Source organism: Ylistrum balloti, unplaced genomic scaffold, assembly GCF_031769215.1.
Source record: "Ylistrum balloti isolate Yb309-2 unplaced genomic scaffold, AGI_CSIRO_Ybal_v1 Utg370336, whole genome shotgun sequence".
Classification (NCBI taxonomy): domain Eukaryota; kingdom Metazoa; phylum Mollusca; class Bivalvia; order Pectinida; family Pectinidae; genus Ylistrum; species Ylistrum balloti.
Window position 1 is genome coordinate 1 of NW_026782243.1, and position 18,160 is coordinate 18,160.

The window sequence follows — 18,160 nt, forward strand, 5'->3', positions numbered from 1 at the left end:
AAACGCGTTCTGGCAACCTGAAAAACGGATTGTACGTTGATGAGAGAGTAAGCTAATACTTGGAAAAATAGTTTGAGTTATGCATCTTAAACATCCTAATGATTTTTAACTTTGTTACCTTCCACAAATATGATTCCCTGTTTTGTCTGTACAATCTGACCATTACTCCCTTTGATTCCGTTCTCCACTTCACAGATGTATGTCCCCATGTCCTGATAGCTCACTCTTGGTAAAGTCAGTGTACTTACTGACTCTGAATTGATCACGTGGTCATCTAAATCTCTGACGACTGTAGATCCAATCTTGTGTATCCACCTGAACTTGTACACGGAAGGAACGCCCCTAGCAGTACAATTCAGACTGGCGTTCGTAGTATTTTCTGTCATGTTTGTAAATGCCAAGTCAACTTCGGGTGCATCTAAAAACATGCAGAAAAAAAACATACAGACTTGTTTGATACTTTGGAAAGAATTAATAGATAAAAAAATCTCCTTTACATTAAATATTAAATGGTTAAATCAAATGTAATAAATAGCAAAACATTATATTTTTCAGGAAATCGCATTGAATATGCTATTAAATGTTTTTAAGTACAACAATATATAAGGGGGATTTGGTCAATTGTATCCCACAGTGTTACAATGAGTATCACATACGTTCCGTTTCATAACGAACAAATACATTTTCTTAAATGCGACAATCATGTTGACTTTAAAAAGCCTCATAATGGCATTCAACCTATATATCATTGGTGTCAAATTTCTGGTGGGTATATATGATCGACATGGTCAATAATTTTCTTGTTATTTAATGCCAACACACCATCAATATATCATTCAGTGAAAGGCACGGGCTTTCTGACATTAATAAATTCAGCATTTTATGTAAAGAAAATGCCAGTAATGCAACGAACGCTTTCAATTCAAACATGTAAGACAATTGTGTGCGTATCGTACATAATTTATTCAGAAATACATTCCGGTGTAGATCACAATCATATAACAGTACTAAGAATGGGTGAACGTTTGTTTTCTATATGAAATTTGGTGTATTGCTTGTGAATTGATGTAAATACACATTGTGCTTTTTCATATGGGTTTCTTAAATACAATGATAACATTCTAAACATGGAATTGAGTAATATTATTAATTGAACTCATAATAGATACGTAGTAAGACAAGTAAGTGTAACATCTGTCGCAAAAACGGGTATATATTCTAAATAAAGAGTCAATTTTAAGATCAATTCTAACTCATCTTAAATGTAACCAGATTGTTTCAATATTAACGCGATGTACATATCTAGCGCGGATAACGCCTGTGTATGACGTCACTAACCTATATACGCAATGAACCTGATTGCAGGGACAATGTCATGACCTCTCTACCAGTTAATTTAAGAATGAATATCCACGATATATCACACACAATTAAAAACACCCATTAAAGATCCCCCGACTAATTGAATAAACGTTATATCTATAATATTCAATTTCGCTTTAGGTTACAAAGTTAACTGGTAATTGTATAATGCACGACCTTCTTACGTCATGTTTGAAAAGTATTACGCTGTATGTGAATGAAAAATTAATATCCTATCGAATAGACCAATAGGCGAGATATTCCCATATATATATTCAGTTTTACTTCATTTTGTGTTTGGTTCATATATGAATTAATTGCTTTTCTTTGCTGCGATAAATAATACATCCAAACTAGTATAACATTATAAATACCTTGTGCTATCGCTTTGTCTTTCTATATTTATATATCAAAAACTGCAGATGGCGCTGAAGGCTCTAAGGAAAACGTATTTTCGCAATATAAAGTAACAAAAAAATCATAAAACAGGACATAAATAAGCATAATGGGTAATAGTAGAACAAACATATTTCCACCGTTCTGTGAAGCGTGATGGAATATAATTCTGACTCGATACTTACGTTAACAAGAGGCCCATAGTCCTAAACGGTCACCTGACTTGTTTTTTGTAACAAAAGACAAGCCCAAACATAACAAATCTGCCTTATCCAATATCTAGCATACAGATTAAGGCCAATAGAGCAATGTTTGTAGTACGTGTGATAATTTAAAGACACTGCAGAAATTGGAACAAATCCAACTCCTAGGACCTCGCACTGACGTTTTCAAAACTTTAAACTACTCGACAACTAAATTCCAACCTGTTTTGTCATTTCAACTGCAAATGAATACGAATACTCACATATATCATTGTAGGAGGATAAATTTTACATCTTCGAGAAGTGGAGAAACATGAAGTATTGTGGTAATTAAAACTTAAGTCTAGCCATTTATCCACTTGACTAGCTTGCTGGTGGTCCCAAGTTTCGTCTCTTGGTTATTGTGGAAAATCATTTTCCGGTTTTAAGGTATTTTATCCTTGTCACCATGAAAGCTATCATTCATTTAAACAATCTTAGTTACCCTTTATCCCATCATGCTATTTGTCGAATATTACTGCTTCTGGCCAAATATCATTACACTGGGTCTCATCGTTTGAAGATTTTAAAAAATTTGCCACCTGTCACCTTGAAAGTAGTTCGAGGTCTTTTATTTGTACAAACTTTGTCGCCTTTCATGCAAGCTTGATACAGGCCCAATATAAGACCTCCGGCCCTTTCAGTAATTGAGAGGAAGTTGTTTGAAGATTTTAATATATTTTAGCCATGTGACCTTGAAATTTAATGGATAAAAGGCGATCGCGATAGGTCACTTCAGACTTTGTCTGAAATACAGAACTCTTTTTGTTTACTTACATTGTACGATGATCCGGAAAGATTTCGTTCGTGTTTGTGAGGTAATGCCGTTTTCAGCAAGGCATACATAGATACCGGCGTCCCCTTTCTCTATCCTGGAGAAAAAAAGGACCCCTGTTGACGGTAACGTAGTAAAATCCTGAACCCAGGACACGTTTGGAGAAGGATTACCGTGAGCTGAACACGTCCTGTTAAAACTCTCACCTTCACTGAGGATGACTTTAGAGGTATTTAGGTTGATGACAGGAGCATCTGTAACATATCAATGTATCTTATGTGTATTGTGTTAAATGCAATAATGTCAGAAATTAATTGAAATCATACAGCTGTATTTTTAATGTCGGAATACCTAGGATACGACGGAAGAAAATATAACTTTGTTGTTAAACTCATGAACATAATAGATAACGATAAGCACTTACCCGATACAATTGAACAAATCAACATTTTCAATATGACTTAATTATTAAACTAAATCAAGCGTATTTTAAAATTCTGAGTCATGCCAATAAGCAACGAACTGAAACATGACAAAGGGATACCTCAATTCCCATTACTTTTGTGGCTTCATCGACAGGAAACCCGTCATTGGTAAATAATTACATTTAACATGATTCCCAAAAACATTGTAACGAGAGGAGATAAACATTATCACAAGTCTTAAACAGTTATTCTACCACTAATTCGGTATTATTCAATTCAAAGGGCATCAATTAATCATCAAATGTTGTATAACCTAACATTTTATAACGCTCGTGGGAAAACAAATTAACATGCTCTTATTGACTGACAAACCACACAAACTCATGGGTAATACATCTAGTAATTCTTTCGTTAGGCTCGTTTCTTTTCGATTTTTGTTCTGTTTCTGTTATTTTTTGTTATTTCTACCTCTATTTCACTAATCTACAACGTCAGATGACTTTAATATATACAAAACAGCCCCATGTATGTATGATTTATCATCATATTGATGAATCACATCTTTCAACAATAGTGCAAATGTATATTGAAACGACCGAAATAAAAAGAAGACTCAGAAGACGACAGAAACGCTAAATTCATATTGAAGGTATACAGCAACGGAACCAACAAGTAAACTCAAGAGAATAAAAAATGTTAAGCTTCATATTACATCAGACACAGGTTTAGTGCTTTTCCATCGCTATATTCGATTATTTGAGAATTAACTTCGAGGTACTATTTTCTCTTGCCTTATAACATATGTTCTTGAACGTCAGACATAAACAGTACGAACATAATTACCGAACATCATTTAAATGTATCTTAATTCTTTCACAGCACTGACACGATATAAATTATTCTGTTCAATGTCGAATCCAGTCAGAAGACAAGTAATACAATTACGTCGACATCACGGAAAACACTTGCAATCTATATCTTTGTGGTGCCGTAAACGAATCATGGATAATGGCACCACCACAAGTGCCACTTGTACTAGCCGAATTGCCATTGTTTCATCCCATTTGATTTTAAATTAAGATTCTGTTTACATGTGTGCATTTTTAAGATTGATTTCTACAAGATGCTTATAAATTGTATATAGCTTGATAAAGTCGGCCCTTCTCTAATGAATTCTGTATTATGCCTTGATATCATCGGTACTTAAAGCCGTAGAAAAGTCATAAATATATCGACCGAAAGAAGTGTTATCATATCATTTGTGTTCAAGGTTCCATTTTTATAATTTTCACCTCTGGTCGACATTATATAGCCATGTCGATATTTTTTTCTGAGACGTGTTTTGTAATTGACAAAGTCACGGACTGATAATGTATTTTGCAGTATACATTTTGCTCATCGGTGCACGGAGCGCCTTCTCAACTATTGTGCCTTAATTGCATTATTTTTATTCCGTAATATAAAATATTTACATCTTATATTTCAAATACACACATGTTGTACAAGTGTGCGAACTCATGAGATTGATTGTGTTGTTTTGTAAAGGCAACGAAATGACACTACCCACAGAGTATATTATATCTTAACAACCACAATGACAAATGTTTTAGGAATAAATTATATGGAATTAGCATTAAGAAATTATATATGTTGTTTAACTGGTGTGTAAACTGTATTTTTAACAGAAATTGTAAATAACGTGCGCTAATGTGGATAATGAAGGTAAATTGAAATTTCCGATTGAAGAAGTAATGTCACAAATATCCATAGATAGGAAAGGAAAATATAATAACTGTAGTTAAAATTGGTTTCAATTGTAACAGATAAATGAGGGAAAGCGATATCGTCATATTTATCACGCATTTCTTTATGGTGCAATAAGACTGATCATGGCTACTGTTAGCTGAAATCTAAAGTGCAAAATCTAGGTTTTGTGCCCCTAATATTCCAAGTCAAGCCACTTCGAGTATGGTCGGTAGAAGAGTAGTGAAACTGATACTTACATAGCACGTTAAATACGACAGTCTTTGTCCCAATTGTTGTTTTAGAATATGTAGCGGTACAAACGCACTGCTGTCCATGGTAGGTTTCATCCACTGTAAATGTCAGTCTTGACGCTGATAAATTGCTGGTGGTCAAATTCACACCGATCCTTGGTGACTCTTTACACCGCCAGGTCAGTGTGGCCAGAGGGTTACCTCCCTTCAACTGACATTCAAGGCGTTGTGTCGTTCCATTGGTAACTGTTTCCGTACCAGATGGAAGCAAATAGATGTTTGTTGCTAGTGGTGGATCTGCAAAAGTATTGCGTGTTGAATAGTAATGTAAATAATGAAAAAAAAACTTGGTAACATCCATTCCTAATAATATATCTACATGGGCGGGCGTAACGTTCTTGTATCCAGTTGCAGTTTGTGGTAATATTTTTTTTAAAAGCTAAAATGTCATAAAACTAGGGCGAAATATGAACAAAATAAAGAATTTCACTGAGAATCCTGAAAAGGTACAAAGAGAATAGGACCATGTGATGATTATTTTAGAGAAAAGAGAGAATAGCACTATTTTGTCGTCGATATACTTCATATGTATTACATATTTACTTTGTGATCGATTTCAATCGATAATTTTTAAATGTCTTGTAATGCATATCCTTTGGTTTTGTTGATTATATATATCACATGCTAAGTGCAATACAAGCAACTGAATCTTTATTTTATAACCCAGAGAATATGGGGACGGAATTGAGTCTGTTTATGATTTGCTCTTCCTTTTATAACGCTTGATTAGAACATTAAACTCGTTGTCACTAATGCTGTTTATCTTAGAAATATCAAACGTTATATACGTATGTTATTTATGATGTTTTTCACCAGTGTGCGACATGTTAACCTATAATTTCTTATAGATCAACATTGGTACATTAATAGAATGAGGCATATGTTTAAAAATTGCATTCTCTCATCATATATATATCATGTGTTTTCCAGTGTTTTAACTTTATATTTATTAGGCATGGATAATTCACCACATTTTCAATATATATATATATATATATATATATCATGGAAATGTTATAGTTACAATGGAAAATCTAATCTTTGTAAAAGTATGGGTTTGCGTCCTTTTCGTCATGGATCCAAGTTAAGTGTCGGGTCGAGTGTGGTAAGAAGTAAAACAATGAAGCTGGTACTTACATATCACATCAAACACTACAGTCTTTTCCCCGATCGTTGTTGTAGAATTTGTAGCGGTACATACACATTCTTTTCCATTGTAGGTTTGATCCACTGGAACGATTAGCCTAGACGCTGACAAACTGTCCTTGCTCAGATTCACTCCGACCACTTCCGACCCTTTACACCGCCAGGTCAGTGTAACAAGTGGGTTACCTCCTTTCACCTGACATTCAAGGCTTTGTGACGTTCCACTGGTAACTGTTATCGTACCAGATGGAAACATCCAAATGGACCGTGCTGCTAGTGGATCTGCAAAGTAATGTGTTTTAGTTTCAGAGTTATACTATTATATCTTGCTTGCTCTCTATATTATCAAATATTGTCAACTATGTTAAATGAAACTAAAATTTCTAACGAATAAGATGTAGGACACTTGTCAGTTTCAAAACCAAATAGCACAAACGGAATGACGGGGCTAAATATCCATACTCAATAATGGGTGTGTGATCAAGCATATGTTTACCGCTATCTCTAAATAATAATTTACCCGAGTAATTGGCGATTCACCTCGTGTTATTTTTTATTATCAGCAATAATTATCATCATTTTATTTTTGTTTAATTCTTTTACAACGGGAGGAAATTGTGTAACTATTTGATCTGAATATCACAAAACCTATCATACAAACTTGCAGTTCCTTGACACAAGACACTTTCGAGATGACACAAACAGCCCAGTTCATAATCGAACAGGTAATATTATTAATTTCCTTCACAGTATTCCACACTTCAATATTTACAGGGCACGTATTTTATTATTCCAGGAGATAAGGCGCCCAATAAACTGACCAATTTCTATAGACATTATTACATATCAAGCATAAAAAAGAAATAGATTGCTCGATAACCAAGTAGTTCGTATGCACATACCGGTATATGATTAAAAATATTTCATATTCACCAGATAACAGTTTCGAGAATTTATACAATATGATTTCCGGCAATGAAATTGAACTCGTCAATGTCGTATGAGTGAACTTTCTATATCTAATCACAAAGCACCTTAAAGTTTTTGAAGATGACACTATGTTATTGATACATTGATAGCTGATGGCCTTCAATAGAAATATTTCGTTACGAAAATTATAAATCTTATACATTGATGTATACACACGTACATTTTCTCTTATTCTCTATTTCTATAAAGATAACAAATTGACCTATGGGTTAAATCCCTCTTTGCTCCAACCTGTGCATTAAAATAAACTCATCAGAATCTTTTACTTTTTTCTACATTTTGACCTCATCATTAGCAGTTAATCTTTGAACTGAATGATGAAACATCACATAATTAGAATTAAATATAGTTTAAACTTACTCTTTGAAAAGGATGAACTTTGGTGGGAAACCCGATTGAATCACTGTCGCAAAACACCACCAAAACACGTGCTTTTTTGCATTTTACCGTATCAATGGTACTTCATCATCTAGTCGTTTCATTCGGTTTAGAGAGAATTCGGTATCCAAAATTCAAAGAGTTGAAGAATCCCGACCCGGATATGATCGATCCGATTTTGTTTATGTACAGAATATTAACAGTGCCCATTTCTAACTAAATACAAAAAAAATGTTATGCAGTAAAAATATAACGATGAATAAAACCGATACTTTTCTGCAATTCTTGACTTCACAACAGAAAAAGAAGAAACAAAAACTTCGTATTGCTCTGTTAATATTTGGTTAGATCATCAGCATAACGCAATCAATTGTATAAACAACACTCCATTCCGATTTTCCGTATTTGTACGTGTTATGAACAATTCACGTCTTTCTAGCAGCTCTACATTAATACAATTTTTACTTTTGCTAGCCCCTCACTCTGATCAATGACACGCTTGATTTATTCTATATGGTTTCATAGTATCAGTTGTGATAATGTTGTACATTGTTAACTAAACTCAACCCGATCAGGGTAGGTATCTGTACAAGTCTGGGCACGTGTGCGGCCGAGGCACAGAGCTCACGACTTGTCGGACACCTGGTCTTGATCGGTCAAACTTCAGATTATTTTAATCATTTCCGACATCAAAGCGGTTCAGTATTTGGAATGGAAAGGGATCGGTATTGTAAAGATTTTAATTACAATAATAAAAAGGATATAATTGCGCACATCGACATTAATTTCGTTTTCAAGGGATAATCGCTTCAGTTTACAACTCGAACGAGTGATTCATAAAACAATATATAAACATACATTAGTATGTGTTAGTCAGCCGAAATAACCTTGTGACCACTTGTTAGACACTTTTATATAATTTATCACACTGTAAAACAAACAAAATGTAAATTCATAAACGTCTTATACGTATCTGCATCATTGCTGCTATCAAACGTAACTAATACGAGTGACGGTGCAATCTACAAAACGACGTTTATGATTTTATCACTGTTTATAGTAAAAATACCTTCACATTCTTAGACTATTATCATTAAGATACAATGATGGATAACCTAACAGTAATCAATGTCAGTTGACATCCTAATCACCAGTATAAAATGGTGTCAATATATTTAGTGTCAGTATACCGCATCAGCAGTATATAATGAGTGTCAGTATACCTCATCATCAGTATATAACGAGTGTCAGTATACTACATCATCAGTAGATAATGAGTGTCAGTATACCTCGTCATCAGTATATAATGAGTGTCAGTATACTCATCAGTATATAATAAGTTTCAGTATACCTCATCGTCAGTATATAATAAGTGTCAGTATACCTCATCATCAGTAGATAATGAGTGTCAGTATACCTCGTCATCAGTATATAACGAGTGTCAATATATCTCACCATCAGTATATAATGATTGTCAGTATACCTTGTCATCAGTATATAACGAGTGTCAGTATACCTTGTCATCAGTATATAATGAGTGTCAGTATACCTTGTCATCAGTATATAATGAGTGTCAGTATACCTTGTCATCAGTATATAATGAGTGTCAGTATACCTTGTCATCAGTATATAATGAGTGTCAGTATACCTTGTCATCAGTATATAATGAGTGTCAGTATACCTTGTCATCAGTATATAATGAGTGTCAGTATACCTTGTCATCAGTATATAATGAGTGTCAGTATAACTTGTCATCAGTATATAATGAGTGTCAGTATACCTCGTCATCAGTATATAACGAGTGTCAGTATACCTCGTCATCAGTATATAACGAGTGTCAGTATACCTCATCATCAGTATATAACGAGTGTCAGTATACCTTGTCATCAGTATATAATCAGTGTCATTATACCTTGTCATCAGTATATAATGAGTGTCAGTATACCTTGTCATCAGTATATAACGAGTGTCAGTATACCTCATCATCAGTAGCTAATGAGTGTCAGTATACCACATCATCAGTATATAATGAGTGTCAGTATACCTCATCATCAGTATATAATGAGTGTCAGTATACCACGTCATAAGTAATATAATGAGTGTCATTATACCTTGTCATCAGTATATAATGAGTGTCAGTATACCTTGTCATCAGTATATAACGAGTGTCAGTATACCTCATCATCAGTAGCTAATGAGTGTCAGTATACCACATCATCAGTATATAATGAGTGTCAGTATACCTCATCATCAGTATATAATGAGTGTCAGTATACCACGTCATAAGTAATATAATGAGTGTCAGTATACCTCGTCATCAGTAGCTAATGAGTGTCAGTATACCACATCATCAGCATATAATGAGTGTCAGTATACCTCATCATCAGTATATACTGAGTGTCAGTATACTACATCATCAGAAGATAATGAGTGTCAGTATACCTCATCATCAGTATATAATGAGTGTCAGTATACCTTATTATCAGTATATAATAAGTGTCAGTATACCTCATCATCAGTATATAACGAGTGTCAGTATACCTCATCATTAGTATATAACGAGTGTCAGTATACCTCATCATCAGTATATACTGAGTGTCAGTATACTACATCATCAGTAGATAATGAGTGTCAGTATACCTCATCATCAGTATATAATGAGTGTCAGTATACCTTATTATCAGTATATAATGAGTGTCAGTATACCTCATCATCAGTATATAACGAGTGTCAGTATACTACATCATCAGTAGATAATGAGTGTCAGTATACCTCGTCATCAGTATATAATGAGTGTCAGTATACCTCATCATCAGTATATAATGATTGTCAGTATACCTCGTCATCAGTATATAACGAGTGTCAGTATACCTCATCATTAGTATATAACGAGTGTCAGTATACCTCGTCATCAGTATATAACGAGTGTCAGTATACCTCGTCATCAGTATATAACGAGTGTCAGTATACCTTGTCATCAGTATATAACGAGTGTCAGTATACCTTGTCATCAGTATATAATGAGTGTCAGTATACCTTGTCATCAGTATATAATGAGTGTCAGTATACCTTGTCATCAGTATATAATTAGTGTCAGTATAACTTGTCATCAGTATATAATGAGTGTCAGTATACCTCGTCATCAGTATATAACGAGTGTCAGTATACCTCGTCATCAGTATATAACGAGTGTCAGTATACCTCATCATCAGTATATAACGAGTGTCAGTATACCTTGTCATCAGTATATAATCAGTGTCATTATACCTTGTCATCAGTATATAATGAGTGTCAGTATACCTTGTCATCAGTATATAACGAGTGTCAGTATACCTCATCATCAGTAGCTAATGAGTGTCAGTATACCACATCATCAGTATATAATGAGTGTCAGTATACCTCATCATCAGTATATAATGAGTGTCAGTATACCACGTCATAAGTAATATAATGAGTGTCAGTATACCTCGTCATCAGTAGCTAATGAGTGTCAGTATACCACATCATCAGCATATAATGAGTGTCAGTATACCTCATCATCAGTATATACTGAGTGTCAGTATACTACATCATCAGTAGATAATGAGTGTCAGTATACCTCATCATCAGTATATAATGAGTGTCAGTATACCTTATTATCAGTATATAATAAGTGTCAGTATACCTCATCATCAGTATATAACGAGTGTCAGTATACCTCATCATTAGTATATAACGAGTGTCAGTATACCTCATCATCAGTATATACTGAGTGTCAGTATACTACATCATCAGTAGATAATGAGTGTCAGTATACCTCATCATCAGTATATAATGAGTGTCAGTATACCTTATTATCAGTATATAATGAGTGTCAGTATACCTCATCATCAGTATATAACGAGTGTCAGTATACTACATCATCAGTAGATAATGAGTGTCAGTATACCTCGTCATCAGTATATAATGAGTGTCAGTATACCTCATCATCAGTATATAATGATTGTCAGTATACCTCGTCATCAGTATATAACGAGTGTCAGTATACCTCATCATTAGTATATAACGAGTGTCAGTATAACTCGTCATCAGTATATAACGAGTGTCAGTATACCTCGTCATCAGTATATAACGAGTGTCAGTATACCTTGTCATCAGTATATAACGAGTGTCAGTATACCTCGTCATCAGTATATAATGAGTGTCAGTATACCTTGTCATCAGTATATAATGAGTATACCTTGTACCTTGTCATCAGTATATAATGAGTGTCAGTATACCTCGTCATCAGTATATAACGAGTGTCAGTATACCTCATCATCAGTATATAACGAGTGTCAGTATACCTTGTCATCAGTATATAATCAGTGTCATTATACCTTGTCATCAGTATATAATGAGTGTCAGTATACCTTGTCATCAGTATATAACGAGTGTCAGTATACCTCATCATCAGTAGCTAATGAGTGTCAGTATACCACATCATCAGTATATAATGAGTGTCAGTATACCTCATCATCAGTATATAATGAGTGTCAGTATACCACGTCATAAGTAATATAATGAGTGTCAGTATACCTCGTCATCAGTAGCTAATGAGTGTCAGTATACCACATCATCAGCATATAATGAGTGTCAGTATACCTCATCATCAGTATATACTGAGTGTCAGTATACTACATCATCAGAAGATAATGAGTGTCAGTAAACCTCATCATCAGTATATAATGAGTGTCAGTATACCTTATTATCAGTATATAATGAGTGTCAGTATACCTCATCATCAGTATATACTGAGTGTCAGTATACTACATCATCAGTAGATAATGAGTGTCAGTATACCTCATCATCAGTATATAATGAGTGTCAGTATACCTTATTATCAGTATATAATAAGTGTCAGTATACCTCATCATCAGTATATTATGAGTTTCAGTATACCTCATCATCAGTATAATATTTTTTCTGTATGAATCTTGAATTTTGAATTAGACTGTATTGAACATTAATTTTCATCGGATTATTTAAGGCTATGTAGTAAAAGACTGATCAAAATAGAATTGAACCTGCTTCATCACCACTAAACAGTATACATAAAATTGAAGTAATATTCTGTTGATTTTATAGAATCACTCACCCAAGCAGAGACAGGCAAGTATCACTGAAAACAGCACAACCACCTCCATCTTGTTTAAAACATAATTCTTGCTCAGACATGGAAAATTGAATTTGCCATATCCGTTTTCTCCGTAATCTACTTCAGTACACTATCCACGAACGGTTGATATAGATACAATTACTTCCTTGTGGTTTTATACTTATAGCATGTAGTTCACACAGTCATATATGTGTACAGAAACAAATCATTGCATTTGGACAATTGTCCATTATTTACTTTAGCTAAAGTTGGATGTTGAATATAGGGGCGAATTAAGACCAAGCGAAAGGAAAAAATTGATGGTTTAAATAAATATGTGTGTGTGTGTGTGTGTGTGTGTATCAAACTCGGGGAAACCGTTTTCTGATTAATTTTCTTTCCTATATAAAACCCAGATACATGTTTCTCGCATCAAGCTTTCTCTATAAAACCGTTGATAAATCTTTCCCCGTTAGCAAATTTTTTACCCATTAAAACTATATCATATTATCATATTTCCTCAAGTTAAATGTACTAAGATGAAAGACCTTTCATCTTTATACTAGATTGTTAATATCATAACTATGATTTTACTTTATATACTTTATTTGAGTGTATATGTGGTGATGAACACTTCTTCCTGTCAAGCATTAGTCAGGGGTAAGACTTACTTGAACACTTGTGTACCGGATGTCCTCCTTTGGTCGACAGTTTAAATTTAAATGATTCAGTGAAGAAATGGGACTTTGAATTGCGTCAGTTCCTGTCGTCTCTCTGTGTAATCCGACAACTTAAATGGTACGTTTCCGTAATATATCACTTCCACTACCATCATCATGCCATCATCATCATCATCATCACATCACTTCCACTACCATCATCATGCCATCGTCATGCCATCATCATCATCATCATCACATCACTTCCACTACCATCATCATGACATCGTCATGCCATCTTCATCATCACCATTATTATCATGTCAATATATCATCCGAGTCGTTGTTTAGCTGAGCTTAATTTATCTAAGACCAATCTGAAAATAGAACTGAAATGGTGTGTGGAGCTGAAAAATAAAAGCTGGGCTTAATTCATCTAAGACTGCTGAAAATAGAACTGAAATGGTGTGTGGAGTTGGTCTGTGTATATTGCTAAGAAGTGTAGCTCATGGATACAAGTGCCAACATGTGCATTCATCCCAACTTGGATAATTGATGCCATGGGAATTTTAAATGGTAATATTAAATCAGATTTATAAAATAACATTATATTATTTCTAGAACTTGATGTGTCCAAATCTAAATAATAGGGTGTCCGAAGTGTATCAGAAAGGTTGCCTAAATACAAATTAAAACTTGTTTTAATACAATTTATGCAGGCATGCTGTGCATTCATTTGTATATAATAATTGTTTTGTTTTATTGGAAGGCACTTTAAGGGATAAGTGAGGCAGTCGCATGTATTACTCATGCGTAGTAATATGTGGCTATTTTAGACGCTATATAAATAAATCACAAAGCTAATTTACTTCAGAAGCTGAAGATCAAGTATGGCGGATGAAGGTTCGTACAGTCAAGATCATTTCTTTACCTTTAGCTCTCGCCTATGTTTTATAACATTTCTATCTCTTTTTATGTGATAAGTTTAGCCCACCTCAATCCCCTTTCTGCCTTCCTTTCAATTGCTATACAATACCATGTACTGTTGTATGTTTTTTCCTCGTATGTAGCATAATTAATTTCTGTTTTGTTTTGTTGTTTTTTTTTTTTTTTTTGGAGGGGGGGGGGTTGGTTTGTTAAGTGTATTTGGCAGGCTTTTTGTGATTTTATAATAATATATGTAAAATGTTGTATTTTTATAATAACCGTCGTTTAAGAAAATAGACGGCCGGATTCAATTCAAGCTAAAGCGTTGAGTCTTACGAGCTTGCCATGATGGATTCCCTGTATAAAGTATATTAACATACAAGACTATTTGCCGTGTACAATTTTTTGGTATTCCCACTGTGGTCTCGAGATAATAACCGGTATTAATTCGGGCTGGCCGTGATACTTGGGTGTACCGCAGGGGACTTAATTGATCTTATATACCAGGAAGCGTGGGGGGGGGGGGGGTTATTTTTCCATTGATTATGAGCGATACAATATGCACGTCTCTAAGTAGGTTATAACCTTTATATATTCTGTATATGAGAACAGTGATATCATGAATGATGGATATATACAGAGCTAATGTTAGATTACCTGTATTTGTATCATGGTCTGGCTATTTTTCCTTTGAAGTTGCCTGTACAAAAAATAGCAATACCCAGCTTGGGGTGGGGGGTTGGAGCTTGGCTGTCCAATAACTTCCAATATCTGGAAGTTACTGGACACTAGAAGTGTACAATAATTTCCTAGATTTGGAAGTTACTGGACACCAGAACTGTACAATAATTTCCTAGATTTGTAGGAAGAACAACAGAAGTGTACAATAATGTCCTAGATTTGGAAGTCACTGGACAACAGAAGTGTAAAATAATTTCCTAGATTTGGAAGTTACTGGACACCAGAAGTGTGCAATAATTTCCTAGATTTGGATGTTACTGGACAACAGACTTGATGTAGGAAGTCGGCTTGGGTTGAAATACTAATGGATTGTTGAATGTTTTTGGCGGGAAATGCACTCAGGAACACAGGACAAATGTGATTGGTTCGTGGCAGTTGATTGACGGACATGATACAAGCCAGTTATTTAATGTCAATAGGACTCATATACACTCGATATTTCGGTGGGCATTACCAGCTCGCTTCGCGAATTCGTAACCGCCCACCGAAATATCTTGTAATACACTCATTTAGACATCCAATAACTGTAACATATTCTGTATATGAGAACAGTGATATTATGAGTGATGGATATATAAAACTAATGTTAGATTCAAACGCAATTGTATCTCCATTTTCTCTTCACAAAAGTCTTGATTTATCATCGATACTCCGGGGGTGACAGTCACTTTTGCTCTCTGCTCCCCTGAAACATGTCATGGCACAAGTGAGGTAATTGATTCCTTCCAGGAGAAAAAAACTTACCAATCACTGGCTCCTTTTGAAGATTACGAAGGAGTGATATCCAACTTCAAAGCCATTACAATCTACTGTTATGCCACTTCGAGATTCTTTTGATGTACACCAAAAGATCAAACTAGTCTGTTAGTCTTGTCCACCAGGTGTCGCTTAGAAACCTTCAATATTTCCAAGACGTGTTCCTGTTCGTGTTCAAAAGTGATCGTAACCCTTTCAGTATCGAGGATGGTCTGGATGATTCACTACGTGATTACCAGACTAAGCTTAACTGTGACGTACATTGCCGAACATTTATTTCGGTGCGAAGAATCTGAGAGAAAAGTAAAGCCGAATACATAATACTACAAGATTTATGTAAAATTCGGATTTCCAGTAAAATTACTTATTTTCCACTCCAGCAGTGTAGATACGTTAATCACACAAAATAATACAGATGGTCTTGTGTGCTAAATTGCCGAAAGCTGGTAGAGGACATGAAATAAATAAATTAATTAATTGATTAAAATAAATAAATAAATTTCCTCCAGTGTAATCAGCGTTCCATGACAAATCAAAGTACTGAAAGTACTGAGAAGCTAAATGTATTACACTCTGGAATGCAAAATTTACTAAAATAAGAGAACCAGAGGCTATTTTTCTTAATTTTAAGCGATTTTATATCTTCTTTTATTCTTATTTCAAATTTGACGACAATAATGTGAACAAATCAAAATAGGTTTGAAAAAAATAACAAAATACACACAACCATATATTTATCGCCAACAAGCCAAATGATAAATAGCTCTATGATGAAGTTGACTAAATAAAACCTTTGAAATACCCAAGATGTTGCAATTACTATAAGACTCTTTCATATGCGTGTATGTAGGATAGGGATATTCCACCCGAGGGTTTTACCATATTTTGTTACCCCGAGGGTGGACTGATATCCCTATCCTACATACACACATAATTAAATCGTCTTTTTCTCTCATATCTTTACCAAAATTTTGGGGAAATGACAGTTGGTCGGCCATTATCTTCATTTTTTTCATTTTTTGAATCCGAGGTTTTTATTAAAAAAAAACGAACTGGATATTCTTGACGATCACACCCATATTTTGCAAACTTTCAGTTTGCTGTCAAATTTCAAATCATTTTTCGGTATATTGCAGGATGAATATATTATTCGCAGATGAAAAAAAAAAGATCTCTTTGTGATTATATAGTATGTGTAAGTAAACATCCGCGAAAAGAAATTGTTCCGTCAAATACTTCAAAGAAATCAACAAGGAACGGATTTTTATAATTCAACATATAGTTTTATCATCGAAATCACATATTTGATCATTTTAAGAAATATATCAATGTATCTTTTTACTGTTTTAACATTTATTCAAAATACTGTGACGCTGACATGACGTCACCATAGTCAAAGGAATTCCATTCATAAATTCAAGGCGTGACCTTACACGATCTCCTATTCCGAGTTGCTGTCGCTCTCGATCACCGTGATTCGATGACGTTTGGGTGGTGGAACATTTGTGGTGATATTTACGGTGATTTGGCAATTTTCAATGTGAGAACCAGCAAACAGGGATTCGATGCGAGTTTCGGATTGTTTCTGTGATACAGGATTGTAGGTGTTAACCGTGTTTTCTTGTTGTGATGACGATGACAGATGACAGCTGGCAGATCGATGTAAACAAGCAGACGACGCTGTAAGATACTACTGAACATTTTCGTCAGGTTGGAAAGTAAGGATTATGTAAAGATTCTTTATACACAACCAGGAATTTTAATATGTGACGTTTCGGTGACCAGTACGATCCGTACGCTGTCACCTTCCTCAGACAAATGACCAGTAAAGCATGTACACAAAGGTGTGATATGTGTACGAGTTGTCGTGGAATAGCGTCGATTTCGGACATGCTGACAAGTGCCGAAATGACTGTTAGCGAATAGTAAAACCATTCGGCTACGCTTATTTTATTACTTGGTCGTAGATGTGCGAGAGTCTATGAGCCCCTTCATCTCGGTTCAGAACTGCCCCGCTGCGGCGTATCCAGATGGCTTCTTTGATCTGTCGCTTCAGAAGATGGTTCTCCCTATCGAGCACCTTTGAGTTTTCCCAGTCAATCACATGGTTTTCCTGCATGGCATGGTCAGTGATTGCCGATTTGTTTATCTGGGACTCCAACTGCTTCCTCTCTGATCGGGTGAACTTCT

The 18,160-nt window shown here is 34.7% G+C and overlaps 1 protein-coding gene across 1 annotated transcript; it reads right to left on the reverse strand.

The window, feature by feature from the left end:
• Nucleotides 1-118: 118 nt before the first annotated feature.
• LOC132553572 (hemicentin-2-like) lies at nt 119-12,965 on the reverse strand (the record flags this gene model as incomplete). Its single annotated transcript, XM_060217826.1, has 5 exons — nt 12,888-12,965; nt 6,395-6,685; nt 5,204-5,494; nt 2,778-3,029; nt 119-418 (listed from the first exon to the last, which is right to left on the reverse strand). Coding segments are annotated over exons 1-5 (1,183 nt in total), but the record flags the coding sequence as incomplete, so codon positions are not given.
• Nucleotides 12,966-18,160: the final 5,195 nt, after the last annotated feature.